This window comes from Coregonus lavaretus (assembly GCF_964263955.1).
Source record: "Coregonus lavaretus genome assembly, chromosome: 30".
Lineage (NCBI taxonomy): Eukaryota > Metazoa > Chordata > Actinopteri > Salmoniformes > Salmonidae > Coregonus > Coregonus lavaretus.
This window is the reverse complement of record NC_140017.1, coordinates 34,455,292-34,472,800: the sequence shown is the minus strand read 5'-3', so window position 1 is coordinate 34,472,800 and position 17,509 is coordinate 34,455,292. Positions and strand designations below refer to the sequence as shown.

The 17,509-nt window shown below is 44.2% G+C and overlaps 1 protein-coding gene across 6 annotated transcripts in view; it reads left to right on the top strand.

The window, feature by feature from the left end:
- LOC311106087 (von Willebrand factor A domain-containing protein 5A-like) overlaps nt 1-9,977 on the top strand; it is a 39,774-nt gene extending 29,797 nt beyond the window's left edge. For 3 of the 6 annotated variants that reach the window (XM_084148390.1, XM_084148391.1, XM_084148392.1), the window contains 10 exons: nt 4,218-4,297; nt 5,738-5,852; nt 6,030-6,188; nt 6,467-6,570; nt 6,846-7,147; nt 7,334-7,381; nt 7,744-7,797; nt 8,076-8,233; nt 9,010-9,133; nt 9,405-9,977. In XM_084148390.1, coding sequence (XP_084004516.1) covers nt 4,218-4,297; nt 5,738-5,852; nt 6,030-6,188; nt 6,467-6,570; nt 6,846-7,147; nt 7,334-7,381; nt 7,744-7,797; nt 8,076-8,233; nt 9,010-9,133; nt 9,405-9,484 — 1,224 coding nt within the window. In that variant the 3' untranslated portion in view covers nt 9,485-9,977. The remainder of the gene's footprint in view (nt 1-4,217; nt 4,298-5,737; nt 5,853-6,029; nt 6,189-6,466; nt 6,571-6,845; nt 7,148-7,333; nt 7,382-7,743; nt 7,798-8,075; nt 8,234-9,009; nt 9,134-9,404) is intronic. The other 3 variants (XM_084148395.1, XM_084148394.1, XM_084148393.1) reach the window with 3 other exon arrangements.
- The last annotated feature ends 7,532 nt before the right edge of the window (nt 9,978-17,509 follow it).

Below are 17,509 nucleotides of genomic sequence, written 5' to 3'. Positions count from 1 at the left end.
GTTAGTTTTACACAAATAACTGTACATTTCCAGTTATAAAACGGACAATTGTTTATTTTTGTTTAAAGTACTGATGCTTCATGCATTGTATTCATGTGCTTACTGTGACTGTCACCCTGATATTGGCTACAGTGCCTTGCAAAAGTATTCATCCCCCTTGGCGTTTTTTCCAATTTTGTTGCATTACAACCTGTAATTTAAATGGATTTTTATTTGGATTTCATGTAATGGGCATACACAAAATAGTCAAAATTGGTGAAGTGAAATGAAAAAAGTAACTTGTTTAAAAAAATACTAACAAATAAATAACGGAAAATTGATGCGTGCATATGTATTCACCCCCTTTGCTATGAAGCCCCTAAATAAGATCTGGTGCAACCAATTACCTTCAGAAGTCTCATAATTAGTTAAATAAAGTCCACCTGTGTGCAATCTAAGTGTCACATGATCTGTCACATGATCTCTGTATATATACAACTGTTCTGAAAGGCCCCAGAGTCTGCAACACCACTAAGCAAGGGGCACCTCCAAGCAAGCGGCACCATGAAGACCAAGGAGCACTCCAAACAGGTCAGCGACAAAGTTGTGGAGAAGTACAGATCAGGGTTGGGTTATAAAAAAATATCTGAAACTTGGAACATCCCACGGAGCAGCATTTTAAATCCATTATTTAAAAATTGAAAGAATATGGCACCACAACAAACCTGCCAAGAGAGGGCCGCCCACCAAAACTCATGGACCAGGCAAGGAGGGCATTAATCAGAGAGGCAACGAAGAGACCAAAGATAACCCTGAAGGACCTGCAAAGCTCCACAGCGGAGATTGGAGTATCTGTCCATAGGACCACTTTAAGCCGTACACTTCACAGAGCTGGGCTTTACGGAAGAGTGGCCAGAAAAAAGCCATTGCTTAAAGAAAAAAAATAAGAAAACATGTTTGGTGTTCACCAAAAGGCATGTGGGAGACTCCCCAAACATACGGAAGAAGGTAGTCTGGTCAGATGATACAAATATTTAGCTTTTTGGCCATCAAGGAAAACGCTATGTCTGGCACAAACCCAACACCTCTCATCACCCCGAGAACACCATGTTTTTCCAGTGGCAGGGACTGGGAAACTGGTCAGAATTGAAGGAATGATGGATGGCGCTAAATACAGGGAAATTCTTGAGGGAAACCTGTTTCAGTCTTCCAGAGATTTGAGACTGGGACGGAGGTTCACCTTCCAGCAGGACAATGACCCTAAGCATACTGCTAAAGCAACACTTGTGTGGTTTAAGGGGAAACGTTTAAATGTCATGGCCTAGTCAAAGCCCAGACCTCAATCCAATTAAGAATGTGTGGTATGACTTAAAGATTGCTGTACACCAGCGGAACCTATCCAACTTGAATGAGCTGGAGCAGTTCTAGCTTGAAGAATGGGCAAAAATCCCAGTGGCTAGATGTGCCAAACTTATAGAGACATACCCCAAGAGACTTGCAGCTGTAATTGCTGCAAAAGGTGGCTCTACAAAGTATTGACTTTGGGGTGGTGAATAGTTATGCACGCTCAAGTTTTGTTTTTTTGTCTTATTTCTTTGTTTCACAATAAAAAAATATTTTGCATCTTCAAAGTGGCATGTTTTTAAAATCAAATGATACAAACCCTGAAAAAATCTATTTTAATTCCAGGTTGTAGGGCAACAAAATAGGAAAAATGGCAAGGGGTTGAATACTTTCGCAAGCCACTGTACTTCCCAAGCCGTTACCGGACAATAGTGCTTGGCAAGCAGGAGAGAAGGGCACTGTGTCTCTTTTTGCTGTTAATATCCTCCCCATTGAGTATGTATGTATGTATGTATGTATGTATGTGGGCATGTATGTATGCATGTATGGTGTGAAAAAGTGTTTGCCCCCTTCCTGATTTCTTATTTGTTTGCATGTTTGTCACACTTAAATGTTTCAGATCAAACTAATTTAAATATTTGTCAAATAACAAGTAAACACAAAATGCAGTTTTGAAATGAAGGTTGTTATTATTAAGGGAAAACTAAATCCAAACCCACATGGCCCTGTGTGAAAAAGTGATTGCCCCCTACAACCTAATAACTGGTTGGGCCACCCTTAGCAGCAACAACTGCAATCAAGCGTTTGCGATAACTTGCAATGAGTCTTTTACAGCGCTGTGGAGGAATTTTGGCCCACTCATCTTTGCAGAATTGTTGTAATTCAGTCACATTGGAGGGTTTGAGCATGAACTGCCTTTTTAAGGTCATGCCACAGCATCTCAATAGGATTCAGGTCAGGACTTTGACTAGGCCACTCCAAATTCTTCATTTTGTTTTTCTTCAGCCATTCAGAGGTGGACTTGCTGGTGTGTTTTGGATCATTGTCCTGCTGCAGAACCCAAGTTCGCTTCAGCTTGAGGTCACAAACAGATGGCTGGACATTCTCCTTCAGGATTTTTTGGTAGACAGCAGAATTCATGGTTCCATTTATCACAGCAAGTCTTCCAGGTCCTGAAGCAGCAAAACAGGCCCAGACCATCACACTACCACCACCATATTTTACTGTTGGTATGATGTTCTTATTCTGAAATGCGGTGCTACTTTTACGCCAGATGTAATGGGACACACACCTTCCAAAAAGTTCAACTTTTGTCTCGTCAGTCCACAGAGTATTTTCCCAAAGGTCTTGGGGATCATCAAGATGTTTTCTGGCAAAAATGAGACGAGCCTTAATGTTATTTTTGCTCAGCAGTGGTTTTCATCTTGGAACTTTTTGCCCAGTCTCTTTCTTATGGTGGAGTCATGAACACTGACCTTAACTGAGGCAAGTGAGGCCTGCAGCTCTTTGGATGTTGTTGTAGGGTCTTTTGTGACCTCTTGGATGAGTCGTCGCTGCGCTCTTGGGGTAATTTTGGTCGGCCGGCCACTCCTGGGAAGGTTCACCACTGTTCCATGTTTTCGCCATTTGTGGATAATGGCTCTCACTGTGGTTCGCTGGAGTCCCAAAGCTTTAGAAATGGCCTTATAACCTTTTCCAGACTGATGGATCTCAATTACTTTCTTTCTCATTTGTTCCTGAATTTATTTGGATCTCGGCATGATGTCTAGCTTTTGAGGATCTTTTGGTCTACTTCACTTTGTCAGGCAGGTCCTATTTAAGAGATTCCTTTATTGAGAACAGGTGTGGCAGTAATCAGGCCTGGGTGTGGCTAGAGGAATTGAACTCAGGTGTGATAAACCACAGTTGAGTTGTGTTATAACAGGGGGGGCAAACACTTTTTCACACAGGGCCATGTAGGTTTGGATTTTGTTTTCCCTTAATAATAACAACCTTCATTTTGTGTTTACTTGTGTTATCTTTTACTAATATTTAAATGTGTTTGATCTGGAACATTTAAGTGTTACAAACATGCAAACAAATAACAAATCAGGAAGGGGGCAAACACTTTTTCACACCACTGTATGTATGTATGTATGTATGTATGTATGTATCAAGGTGACATCTAGATAGTTATCAATATTAGTTATTTATTGTGTAGGGTGCTTTTCTTACTTGAAATAAAATCATGTGAGAGAAACAAAATGGCCACGTAGTTACCGCAGGCGACACGACCATAATATCCAGTAGGAATCACTTCAAGAACTGCAGGCAACAACACCGGAGCACTGGTCGCAGGCTTACTAACAACGTAGTACAGCCCAATTAGCCACGCAAAACTGTCTTGAGTGGAATCTAATCTGCCCAATTAGCTGATTTGGTTTCCAGACACCCTCTCTCAAAACACCCACTCGCCCGTACTCTGGTTGCCATATTGGGCTGCAGCTACCCATACTTGCCCCACGTTGGGCACCAATGTAACACTGGTCTCCCAAGGGGGCAACCAATGTCTTAGACCAAGAGGAAATTCCCTCTTGGGCTGAGGGCAGACACTGTTTTTTAAAAAAGTTCGCAGGTGGGGCTACCTCATCACATGACCATGACTGACACATGCCCACTACACATGACTACAATCACATGTACTGTATGTTCACTACAATGGCATGTTTAGTTACAGAGTTACATCCAACCAAACAGTGTCTTTTGAGTGTGGTATTTACCACGCCTGGCTTACTGGGACAGAAAATGCACCTGTGTTTTTGCTTACTTAGGAAATATACTGCGTATACTTCAGGGCTGCATGTACATTATTTAACGTTAACACATGATGAACATACCCTCTCTGTCGTCCTCAGCTCTTCTTGTTCACTGACGGTGAGGTGTGGAACACCAAGGAAGTCCTGGATCTGGTGAAGAGAAATGCTGGCTCTCACAGGTGGGCCACAAGCTCTGTTTCCCCTATCATGACCTAGTTGGAGCAGGGCTCCCATATCTAACTCTATTACCTCCCACCTGAAAGGTAAGGGACAGTTCTAAAATTACTGGGGTGGGGGAGTGGTCCACACTAGGGGAGGGTTTTATTTTTTGGGGCACAGGGAAGGGTTGTGTAAAATGTTCCCTCCAAGCTGCGTGCAAAAATCAGATTTTTCCCCTAGGTGCTAGTTGCTTATTGGTTGAGTGGTGCATGGGCACAGAAACCTGTTGGTGGAAAATGTGTTGCATATATTTTATATCATTATAAATATAGCATCAAAATGTTGAAAATCTGATTTCCCCTAGATGATCATTGTCTGCAGCTGTCTCTGATGGTAGTGTAATGAAACAGGCAGGGAGAGTGGTGGTCGGCGAACCCTCAACCTTCTGGCCCGTAGGCAAGCCTCCAATGTGCCACACAAGCATGCTGCAGTGGTAAAACACAAGGTTGCTACAGCTTTTGTTATTTGTGGTGGTAATCATTATTTTTGCGTTAATACGTAAAAAATATATACAGTACAAGGGTCATGTGAAAATATTTTTTACATTTGGAACTGTCCCTAACTGGTTTTAATAGAGTTTGTTACAGAGGCCATTGCACCTGTCTGGAAAGTAAAGCCAGTGGAAACTATATCTACAAGGCTGGTATTTTTTGACTCAAAAGATTATTATTATTATTATTATTATTATTATTTTTACCCCTTAGTCTTGTCCCAACGCTGCAACTCCCGTACGGACTCGGGAGAGGCGATGGTCGAGAGCCATGCGTCCTCTGAAACATGACCCTGTCAAGCCGCACTGCTTCTTGACACACTGCTCGCTTAACCCGGAAGCCAGCCGCACCAATGTGTCGGAGGAAACACTGTACAACTGGCGATCGTGTCAGCGTGCATGCGCCTGGCCCGCCACAGGAGTCGCTCCTGGCCCGCCACAGGAGTCGCTAGAACGCGATGTGACAAGGACATCCCGGCCGGCCAAACCCTCCCCTAACCCAGACTACGCTGGGCCAATTGTGCGTTGCCTCATGGGTCTTCCGGCTGCGACACAGCCCGGGATCGAACCTGGATCTGTAGTGACGCCTCAAGCACTGCGATGCAGTACCTTAGACCGATGCGCCACTCGGGAGGCTCAAAAGCTTCATTGTTAAACCCAATCTAATGTAAACCTATCCAACCTGTTTGTGGGCAGCAGTGTGAGAGAGTTATGTAGGTTAGGGTTTTTTCACCCCTGTGAGAAAACAATATCTTTTGAATTGGTTATTCTTCCTGTACAGTTATGTTTTAATTCAGTCAGCCCAGAAGCACAAGAAAATGGTACCAGTGATAGTGATTTGGTTGATAGCCTTATTTTGGTATTTGACAACAACAACAATAATACTGTTTCCTGGGTGTGTCCCTGCCAGGTGCTTCTCCTTTGGGATCGGGGAGGGGGCCAGCTCTGCTCTCATCTCTGGGGTGGCCAAGCAGGGCGGAGGGCACGCACAGTTTATCACAGGACAGGACAAGATGCAGCCCAAAGTAAGAGAGCTTGTGTGTGAGAGTGTGTGCGTGTGCATACGTAAAGAGTGATGTATTGGTTAGAAATGTTTATATCACCTCCCTTATTCTCTCTCCCTGTTTTCTTTTTCTTTTATTTATTTATTTATTTTTTACCTCTTCCCCCCCTCCCTCGCTCCCTTCACTCTCCTCCCTCAGGTGATGCAGTCCCTCCGGTTTGCCCTGCAGCCGGCTGTGGTGGACATCTCAGTCAAGTGGAATGTCCCAAAGGGGGTGTCTGTCACCCCTCTGTCTCCACCAATCAGAGTGCTCTTCCAGGGTCAAAGGGCACTGCTGTATGCCCAGCTCACTGGGGAGGTGAGGGCTCTGCCTTTTCCTGTTATGTGTTAATATTGTTTAACATACAGTATGTCAATGTTAAAAGGGCTCTGGTAAGGTCATAACTTATTTCCAAGACAACTATCCACGTGTTTCACTCAACCCCATATTTATTTTGTTTTCTTGTTCTGTCTGTCTGCCTGTCTGCCTGCCTGCCTGCCTGCCTGCCTGCCTGCCTGCCTGCCTGCCTGCCTGCCTGCCTGCCTGCCTGCCTGTCTGCCTGCCTGTCTGTCTGTCTCTGTCTGTCTGTCTCTCAGAGCTCAGGGGCCACAGAGGGCTCAGTGACAGTGAAGTACAGCCTGGCTGAGCAGCCTGTTGAGAACCAGCTGAGCTTCAGTCTCAAGCCTGCAGAGGACACTGGGTAAAAACAACACTGTTTATACTGTTTACACTGTGCAGGCCTTGGTCAGATACATTAAGGGAATGCGCCACCACTTACAGACAAGACTGCCATGATGCTTCAACTTAACAGAAACTGCGCCAGCACTGCTAATGCATTTTAGCTATGGAGTACGTTTTGATACATTTAGTAGGTACCCCCATCCCATCATCAACCCTCCTCTCCCCCACTCCACCATCTTAATCTCTCTAACCCTTCTCTCCCTCACCCTACTTATCTCTATCCCTCCTCTCCAGACTGACCGTCCACAGGCTGGGGTCTCGAACCCTGATCCGCTCCCTGGAGATGGAAGAGAGAGAGGGGGATGGGGAGAAGGAGGGAGTGAAAGAGAAGGTGGTAGAGCTCAGCGTCCAATCAGGAGTGAGCAGTGCTTTTACTGCCTTCATTGCTGTCCACAAAGGAGATAGAGAGGTTGTGCAAGGACCGATGCTACACAGACAAGTCCCCACACCAAGTGTGTGTGTGTCTGTAAAACGACCGATGCTACACAGACAAGTCCCCACACCAAGTGTGTGTGTGTCTATAAAACATAGTATGCGTAAGGAAATTATTTTCTGCAAATATTATGTAAATAGCGCTAAATAAGTGGTAACCATGAGCTGCAGTGTCACAAACTGTGCCCTCTGCACGTGTAAGGCCTCAGTGTTTAGTCATAAATGCGTTCTGTGCGTGTTCCTTTGTTTGTAACCCAGTGACCTGTGTGTTTTTTTTCCTTCTTTCTCAGTGGTGTGTGACAGCTCCATAAATAGGACTTTGGATGTGATGAGTATGAGTTAATAATACTACTTTTACTAAACCCTGTTAATACGATCCCTGTTCATTTGTATTAAGATTGTGATCTTATGGGTTCATGTTTAAAGTCTACATGTTTTGATGAAACTACATGTTTTTATTAATTTCAGGTTCAATTCAAATAATTACATTTGACAAAATGCAGAATTGACAATAGACATTTCATAACTGTTTTCCTTTTCACATGTCATAGCTATTACAGAAATGTTGGAATCAACATTGTTAATGTTGAATTATTTGGGGTAGAAGTAAACAGCAATTAAAATATTGAATTGTGATCTGTTATTGATAGACTTTTGTTAATGTGAATGTACGACATAACCCATTTACATTGGTTTTCAGATTTGGAGGCTTTTAAATTATTATTATTAAACTGTGACCAAGACTCTTACAAAGGTAATTTTAAGGGTTAATATCTGTGTTAACCTCATTTCAAATACCTGTTATTCACATGGGAATTTTACAACTGTTTGATGCTCCCCAAAGTGTTCTGTTTATTGTGATTGTATTACTCAAGCACAGCACAAGGATTTTACCACAACTGTTTTTAGGATTAGGGATTAGGTTAGGGTGACGCAGTTCGCCACTGGCGCTATAATGGGGCAGTTAAGGTATTAGGTATGTAACCGTTTCGATCATTTGTAACCGTTTCTGATATTGTCCCATCCCATCAGAATTTGACTGTCCAGCCCCAGCCTCTAAGCCTGTGAGGGACCCTCTCCTCCAGCTGATCTCCCTCCAGAAGGCCTCTGGTTCCTGGGGCCTGGAGCCAGCGTTGGCTGAGGTGCTGGGGAAGACTGAGGAGGAGGTGGCCAAGCCAAAGCCTGCACTGGTAGGTCCACAGAAATAAACTGAGAGTATCTGCACGTGTGCTCTGTAGAAAGACCATCGGCTCTGGACAAAGGCATGATGACCATTGATTTGAATCACCAGATGATTCCCATGTCTCAGTATCCTTATCCTCTCTCTCTCTCTCTCTCTCTCTCTCTCTCTCTCTCTCCCTCTGTCCGTCTGTCTGTCTGTCTGTCTGTCTGTCTGTCTGTCTGTCTGTCTGTCTGTCTGTCTGTCTGTCTGTCTGTCTGTCTGTCTGTCTGTCTGTCTGTCTGTCTGTCTGTCTGTCTGTGTCTGTCTGTCTGTCTGTCTGTCTGTCTGTCTGTCTGTCTGTCTGTCTGTCTGTCTGTCTACGTCTGTCTGTCTGTCTCTCTACGTCTGTCTGTCTGTCTCTCTACGTCTGTCTGTCTGTCTCTCTACGTCTGTCTGTCTGTCTCTCTACGTCTGTCTGTCTGTCTCTCTACGTCTGTCTGTCTGTCTCTCTACGTCTGTCTGTCTGTCTCTCTACGTCTGTCTGTCTGTCTCTCTCTTGCTCTCTCTGTCTCTCTCTCTCTCCGCATCTGTCTGTCTGTCTTTCTGTCTGTCTCTCTCTCTACGTCTGTCTGTCTCTGTCTCTGTCTCTGTCTCTGTCTCTCTCTCTCTCTCTCTCTCTCTCTCTCTCTCTCTCTCTCTCTCTCTCTCTCTCTCTCTCTCTCCGCGTCTGTCTGTCTGTCTGTCTTTCTGTCTGTCTGTCTGTCTGTCTCTCTCTCTCTCTCTCTCTCTCTCTCTCTCACACAGGTTGACCAGGAGGTGTGGGCCACGGTTCTAGCCCTGGTATGGCTCTATGGGTTCAAGATGGAGGCTCAGGAGGAGTGGCAGTTTCTGGCCATGAAGGCAGTATCATGGATCCAGGCTCAGAAAGGTAGCTATAGCTCACTCTCATAGTCCTGGCATCTAAACTCTTGGCCTTCATCTACCCTTATTCAAAATAAATTGTTTATTTATTAATTTCCTGGTAGAGATCTACCATATTACTTAAATGACAAATATATTTGTATTTTGAGTATAATCATTCACAATACAATGTTGGTGGTATTTTGTCTTTGAACAAGTGTTTTAAGATACATTTTGCCCACCCTTGCCACCATGATTCCACAGTATAATGATGCCTGTCCTGGTGACGTGTGTTTCAGCGGCCAGTGTGTCCGAGTGTGTCCAGGCTGGAAACACCCTTCTGGGTTGCCAGGTGCAGAAAGACACCCTGGGGCTCTGAGAGGTTCACGCTGCCTGTCCTCTCTCTCTCCCCCACAATCCTGCTACTCTACCTGGGGTCAGATATACATGCAAACCCTGCCTGCTCCTGGTCCACTCCAAGCAACATGGTTGAGCTAGCTACTGTACCGGTCTAAACAAGCCTAATTATCAACCTCTTACCTATATTAGCCTACTGTCATTTAATTTAGGGGCACTTATGTATCTCAATGTATTAGTTGTTATTAACATATCAACATTAATCTATGTATTACATATACAGCTAAAATTGTTACAGACTTTGATTTGGTTATCAATTCCATATAGACTACTGGAAACAATGTGTTAACAGTACTTGTCATCACTAACCAAAATGTTCGGTAAAATGGAAAGCTAGATGAGTACCTATCCCAGTGCTTTCACTGTGTGATCATGCAACACTGTCTATAGTCATGTCATTCCTCATATTTTACCACTGTACTTTAAAATGATATGATAAAATCAATGATATTCTACATCTTTATTGGTCATTTTATCTATTTTATTAATGACACCAACCTCTGTTCCTTTTTCATGGAACCTAGAGCAGGAGTTGCCAACCCCTCCTGGAGAGCCACTGTGTGTGCATGTTTTTGTTCCAGCCCTGCTCTAACACACCTGGTTAATAAGTCCTACATATCATCCTCTCATCAGGACCTTGATAAACTGAATAAGGGTTGTTAACCGGGCTGGAACAGAAACCTGCACCTCCAATAGCTCTCCAGTAGTGTTTGGTAACTCCTGATGAAGAAGAGTAGGGAGGCTAGAAGACCACTTTGAATATACACTACCGGTCAAAAGTTTTTGAACACCTACTCATTCAAGGGTTTTTCTTAATTTTTACTATTTTCTACATTGTAGAATAATAGGGAAGAGATCAGAACTATGAAATAACACATATGGAATCATGTAGTAACCAAAAAAGTGTTAAGCAAATCAAAATATATTTTATATTTGTGATTCTTCAAATAGCCACCCTTTGCCTTGATGACATCTTTGCACACTCTTGGCATTCCCTGAACCAGCTTCACCTGGAATGCTTTTCTAACAGTCTTGAAGGAGTTCCCACAAATGCTGAGCACTTGTTGGCTGCTTTTCCTTCACTCTGCGGTCCGACTCATCCCAAACCATCTCAATTTGGTTGAGGTTGGGGGATTGTGGAGGCCAGGTCATCTGATGCAGCACTCCATCACTCTCCTTCTTGGTTAAATAGCCCTTACACAGCCTGGAGGTGTGTTGGGTCAATGTCCTGTTGAAAAACAAATGATAGTCCCACTAAGCCCAAACCAGATGGGATGGCGTATCGCTGCAGAATGCTGTGGTAGCCATGCTGGTTAAGTGTGCCTTGAATTCTAAATAAATCACAGACAGTGTCACCAGCAAAGCACACCATAACACCACCTCCTCCATGCTTTACGGTGGGAAATACACATGCGGAGATCATTCGTTCACCCACACCGCGTCTCACAAAGACACGGTGGTTGGAACCAAAATTCTCAAATTTGGACTCCAGACTAAAGGACACATTTACCGGTCTAATGTCCATTGCTCGTGTTTTCTTGGCCCAAGCAAGTCTCTTCTTCTTATTGGTGTCCTTTAGTAGTGGTTTCTTTGCAGCAATTCAACCATGAAGGCCTGATTCACACAGTCCCCTCTGAACAGTTGATGTTGAGATGTGTCTGTTACTTGAACTCTGTGAAGCATTTATTTGGGCTGCAATTTCTGAGGCTGGTAACTCTAATGAATTTCTGCAGCAGAGGTAACTCTGGGTCTTCCATTCCTGTGGTGGTCCTCATGAGAGCCAGTTTCATCATAGCGCTTGATGGTTTTTGCGACTGCACTTGAAGAAACGTTAAAAGTTCTTGAAATGTTCCGTATGGACTGACCTTCATGTCTTAAAGTAATGATTGACTGTTGTGTACTCTTTGCTTATTTGAGCTGGTGGACTTGGACTTTTACTAAATAGGGCTATCTTCTATATACACCCCCTACCTACAACTGATTGGCTGAAACGCATTAAGAAGGAAAGAAATTCCACAAATTAACTTTTTTAGAAGGCACACCTGTTAATTGAAATGCATTCCAGGTGACTGCCTCATGAAGCTGGTTGAGAGAATGCCAAGAGTGTGCAAAGCTGTCATCAAGGCAAAGGGTTACTACATGATTCCATGTGTGTTATTTCATAGTTTTGATGTCTTCACTATTATTCTACAATGTAGAAAATAGTAAAAATAAAGAGAACCCCTTGGATGAGTAGGTGTTCTAAAACTTTTGACTGGTAGTGTAGGTCAGTGTGTTATGATAATCGAAGGCAGAATTATTCACAGAGACATACTATGTTGGCTACCCAGTTCCTTTACCGTATCCTGAGCAGCTCACCAACCATTCCTACTTGTTGCTTAGTAAAACTGGACCGTTTCCCCCATCTACAGGTACAAGACAGGAAAACATCTCTGTACAACAGTGGCTATGTCTCTCCAGCCATTCCCTCGCTGTGTGTCTCTCTTATCACATTTTATTGGTCACCTACACATATTTAGCAGATGTTATTGCGGGTGTTGCGAAATGCTTGTGTTCCTAGCTTCAACAGTGCAGTAGTATCTAACAATTCACAACAATACACACAAATCTAAATGTAAAAGAATGGAATTAAGAAATATATAAACATTCGGACGAGCAATGTCGGAGTGGTATTGACTAAAATAGAATAGAATAGAATACAGTATATACAAATGAAATGACTAACGTAGTACATAAACATTTTTAAAGGGACCAGTGATTCCATGTCTATGTATATAGGGCAGCAGCCTCTAAGGTGCAGGGTTGAGTAACCGGGTGGTAGCCGGCTAGTGATGGCTATTTAACAGTCTAATGGCCTTGAGATAGAAGCTGTTTTTCAGTCTCTCGGTCCCACCTTTGATGCACCTGTACTGACTTCGCCTTCTGGATGGTAACGGGGTGAACAGGCCATGGCTCGGGTGGTTGATGTCCTTGATGATCTTTTTGGCCTTCCTGTGGCATCGGGTGCCAACAATACACACAAATCTAAAAGTAAAATAATGAAATTAAGAACTATATAAATATTAGGACGAACAATGTCGGAGTGGCATTGACTAAAATAGAGTAGAATAGAATACAGTATATACATATGAAATGACTAACGCAGTATGTAAACATTTTTAAAGTGGCTAGTGTTCCATTATTAAAGTGACCAGTGATTCCATGTCTATGTACAGTGGGGAGAACAAGTATTTGATACACTGCCGATTTTGCACGTTTTCCTACTTACAAAGCATGTAGAGGTCTGTAATTTTTATCATAGGTACACTTCAACTGTGAGAGACGGAATCTAAAACAAAAATCCAGAAAATCACATTGTATGATTTTTAAGTCATTAATTTGCATTTTATGGCATGACATCAGTATTTGATCACCTACCAACCAGTAAGATTTCCAGCTCTCACAGACCTGTTAGTTTTTCTTTAAGAAGCCCTCCTGTTCTCCACTCATTACCTGTATTAACTGCACCTGTTTGAACTCGTTACCTGTATAAAAGACACCTGTCCACACACTCAATCAAACAGACTCCAACCTCTCCACTATAGCCAAGACCAGAGAGCTGTGTAAGGACATCAGGGATAAAATTGTAGACCTGTACAAGGCTGGGATGGGCTACAGGACAATAGGCAAGCAGCTTGGTGAGAAGGCAACAACTGTTGGCGCAATTATTAGAAAATGGAAGAAGTTCAAGATGACGGTGAATCAACCTCGGTCTGGGGCACCATGCAAGATCTCACCTCGTGGGGCATCAATGATCATGAGGAAGGTGAGGGATCAGCCCAGAACTACACGGCAGGACCTGGTCAATGACCTGAAGAGAGCTGGGACCACAGTCTCAAAGAAAACCATTAGTAACACACTACGCCGTCATGGATTAAAATCCTGCAGCGCACGCAAGGTTCCCCTGCTCAAGCCAGCGCATGTCTAGGCCCGTCTGAAGTTTGCCAATGACCATCTGGATGATCCAGAGGAGGAATGGGAGAAGGTCATGTGGTCTGATGAGACATAAATATAGCTTTTTGGTCTAAACTCCACTCGCCGTGTTTGGAGGAAGAAGAAGAATGAGTACAACCCCAAGAACACCATCCCAACCGTGAAGCATGGTGGTGGAAACATCATTCTTTGGGGATGCTTTTCTGCAAAGGGGACAGGACGACTGCACCGTATTGAGGGGAGGATGGATGGGGCTATGTATTGCAAGATCTTGGCCAACAACCTCCTTCCCTCAGTAAGAGCATTGAAGATGGGTCATGGCTGGGTCTTCCAGCATGACAACGACCCGAAACACACAGCCAGGGCAACTAAGGAGTGGCTCCGTAAGAAGCATCTCAAGGTCCTGGAGTGGCCTAGCCAGTCTCCAGACCTGAACCCAATAGAAAATCTTTGGAGGGAGCTGAAAGTCTGTATTGCCCAGCGACAGCCCCGAAACCTGAAGGATCTGGAGAAGGTCTGTATGGAGGAGTGGGCCAAAATCCCTGCTGCAGTGTGTGCAAACCTGGTCAAGACCTACAGGAAACATATGATCTCTGTAATTGCAAACAAAGGTTTCTGTACCAAATATTAAGTTCTGCTTTTCTGATGTATCAAATACTTATGTCATGCAATAAAATGCAAATTAATTACTTAAAAATCATACAATGTGATTTTCTGGATTTTTGTTTTAGATTCCATCTCTCACAGTTGAAGTGTACCTATGATAAAAATTACAGACCTCTACATGCTTTGTAAGTAGGAAAACCTGCAAAATCGGCAGTGTATCAAATACTTGTTCTCCCCACTGTATATAGGGCAGCAGCCTGGGGTCCAGGAGGGCAGGCAGTGTGCCCCCGGTGATGCTTTGGGCAGACCGCACCACCCTCTGGAGAGCCCTGCAGTTGTGGGCGGTGTAGTTGCCGTACCAGGCGGTGATACCGTCCAACAGGATGCTCTCAATTGTACATCTGTAAAAGTTTGTGAGGGTCTTAGGGGCCAAGCAGAATTTATTCAGCCTCCTGAGGTTGAAGAGGCGATGTTGTGCCTTCTTCACCACACTGTCTGTGTGGGTGGACCATTTCAGATTGTCAGTGATGTGTACGCCGAGGAACTTGAAGCTTTTCACCTTCACTGCGGTCACGTCGATGCGGATAGGGGCGTGCTCCCTCTGCTGTTTCCTGAAGTCCACAATCAGCTCCTTCGTTTTGTTGACGTTGAGGGAGAGGTTATTTTCCTGGCACCACTCTGCCAGGGCCCCCTCCTCCCTGTAGGTTGTCTCGTCATTGTTGGTAATCAGGCCTACTACTGTTGTCATCTGCAAACTTGATAATTGAGTTGGAGGCGTGCGTGGCCACGCAGTCATGGGTGAACAGGGAGTACACGAGGGGGCTGAGCACGCACCCTTGTGGGGCCCCTGTGTTGACAATCAGCAAAGTGGAGGTGTTGTTTCCTACCTTCACCACCTGGGGGCAGCCCGTCAGGAAGTCCAGGACCCAGTTGCACCATGCGGGTTTCAGACCCAGGGCCCGAGCTTAATGATGAGCTTGGAGGGTACTATGGTGTTGAAGGCTGAGCTGTAATCAATTAACAGCGTTCTTACATAGGTATTCCTCTTGTCCAGATGGAATAGGGCAGTGTGCAGTGCAGTGGCGATTGCATCATCTGTGGATCTATTGGGGCGGTATGCAAATTGAAGTGGGTCTAGGGTGTCAGGTAAGGTAGAGGTTATATCATCCTTAACTAGCCTCTCAAAGCACTTTAATATGACAGAAGTGAGTGCTGCGGGGCGATAGTCATTTAGTTCAGTTACCTTTGCTTTCTTGGGTACAGGAACAATGGTGGACATCTTGAAGCAAATGGGGACAGCAGACTGGGATAGGGAGAGATTGAATATGTCTGTAAACACTCCAGCCAGCTGATCTGCACATGCTCTGAGGACGCGGCTAGGGATGCCTTCTGGGCCGGCAGCCTTGCGAGGGTTAACACGCTTAAACGTCTTACTCACGTCGGCCACGGAGAACGACAGCCCACAGTACTTGGGAGTGGGCCGCGTCGGTGGCACTGTGTTATCCTCAAAGCGGGAAAACCCCCCTGGAGACGAAGTCCCCCTACATCAGCATCCTACACACTGTCAGATCAACCAATGAATTGTGCCTTGGCATAGATTCTACCAGTGTCTGGGACTCTATTGGAGGGATGTGACACCATTCTTCTACAAGTAATTCCATAATTTGGTGTTTTGTCTCAAGCACCACTCCAGAATCTCTCATAAGTGTTCAATAGGGTTGAGATCTGGTGACTGAGACGCACACACACACACACACACACAGACCTTAAATCCTCTATGCTCCTTTGAGACCCCTCTTTCAAAGCCACTGAGATCTCTTCTAGCCATGGTAGCCAACTGTGCATTTTTATTCATGACCCTAAGCATGATGGGATATGAATTGCTTAGGTAACTCAGGAACCACACCTGTGTGAAAGAGCCTGCTTTCAATATATACTGAACAAAAATATGAACGCAACATGTAAAGTGGTTGGTCCAATGTTTCATGAGCTGAAATAAAAGATCCCAGAAATGTTCCTAATTTTTTTTTTTCTTTTTTTTTTTTAACCTTTATTTAACCAGGTAAGCCAGTTGAGAACAAGTTATCATTTACAACTGCGACCTGGCCAAGATAAAGCAAAGCAGTGCGATAAAAACAACAACACAGAGTTACATATGGGGTAAAAAAAGCATAAAGTCAAAAAATACAACAGAAAATATATATACAGTGTGTGCAAATGTAGCAGGTTATGGAGGTAAGGCAATAAATAGGCTATAGTGCAAAATAATTACAATTAGTATTAACACTGGAATGCTAGATGTGCAAGAGATTATGTGCAAATAGAGATACTGGGGTGCAAAAGAGCAAAATAAATAACAATGTAATTAACAATATGGAGATGAGGTAGTTGGGTGGGTTAATTTCAGATGGGCTGTGTACAGGTGCAGTGATCGGTAAGGTGCTCTGACAACTGATGCTTAAAGTTAGTGAGGGAGATAAGAGTCTCCAGCTTCAGAGATTTTTGCAATTCGTTCCAGTCATTGGCAGCAGAGAACTGGAAGGAATGGCGGCCAAAGGAGGTGTTGGCTTTGGGAATGACCAGTGAGATATACCTGCTGGAGCGCAGACTACGGGTGGGTGCTGCTATGGTGACCAATGAGCTAAGATAAGGCGGGGATTTGCCTAGCAGTGATTTATAGATGGCCTGGAGCCAGTGGGTTTGACGACGAACATGTAGTGAGGACCAGCCAACAAGAGCGTACAGGTCACAGTGGTGGGTAGTGTATGGGGCTTTGGAGACAAAACGGATGGCACTGTGATAGACTACATCCAATTTGCTGAGTAGAGTGTTGGAGGCTATTTTGTAAATGACATCGCTGAAGTCAAGGATCGGTAGGATAGTCAGTTTTACGAGGGCATGTTTGGCAGCATGATTGAAGGAGGCTTTGTTGCGAAATAGGAAGCCGATTCTAGATTTAACTTTGGATTGGAGATTCTTAATGTGAGTCTGGAAGGAGAGTTTACAGTCTAACCAGACACCTAGGTATTTGTAGTTGTCCACATACTCTAGGTCAGACCCGTCGAGAGTGGTGATTCTAGTCGGGTGGGCGGGTGCCAGCAGCGTTCGATTGAAAAGCATGCATTTAGTTTTACTAGTGTTTAAGAGCAGTTGGAGGCTACTGAAGGAGTGTTGTATGGCATTGAAGCTCGTTTGGAGGTTTGTTAACACAGTGTCCAATGAAGGGCCAGATGTATACAAAATGGTGTCGTCTGCGTAGAGGTGGATCTGAGAGTCACCAGCAGCAAGAGCGACATCATTGATATACACAGAGAAAAGTGTCGGCCCAAGAATTGAACCATGTGGCACCCCCATAGAGACTGCCATAGGTCCAGACAACAGGCCCTCCGATTTGACACACTGAACTCTA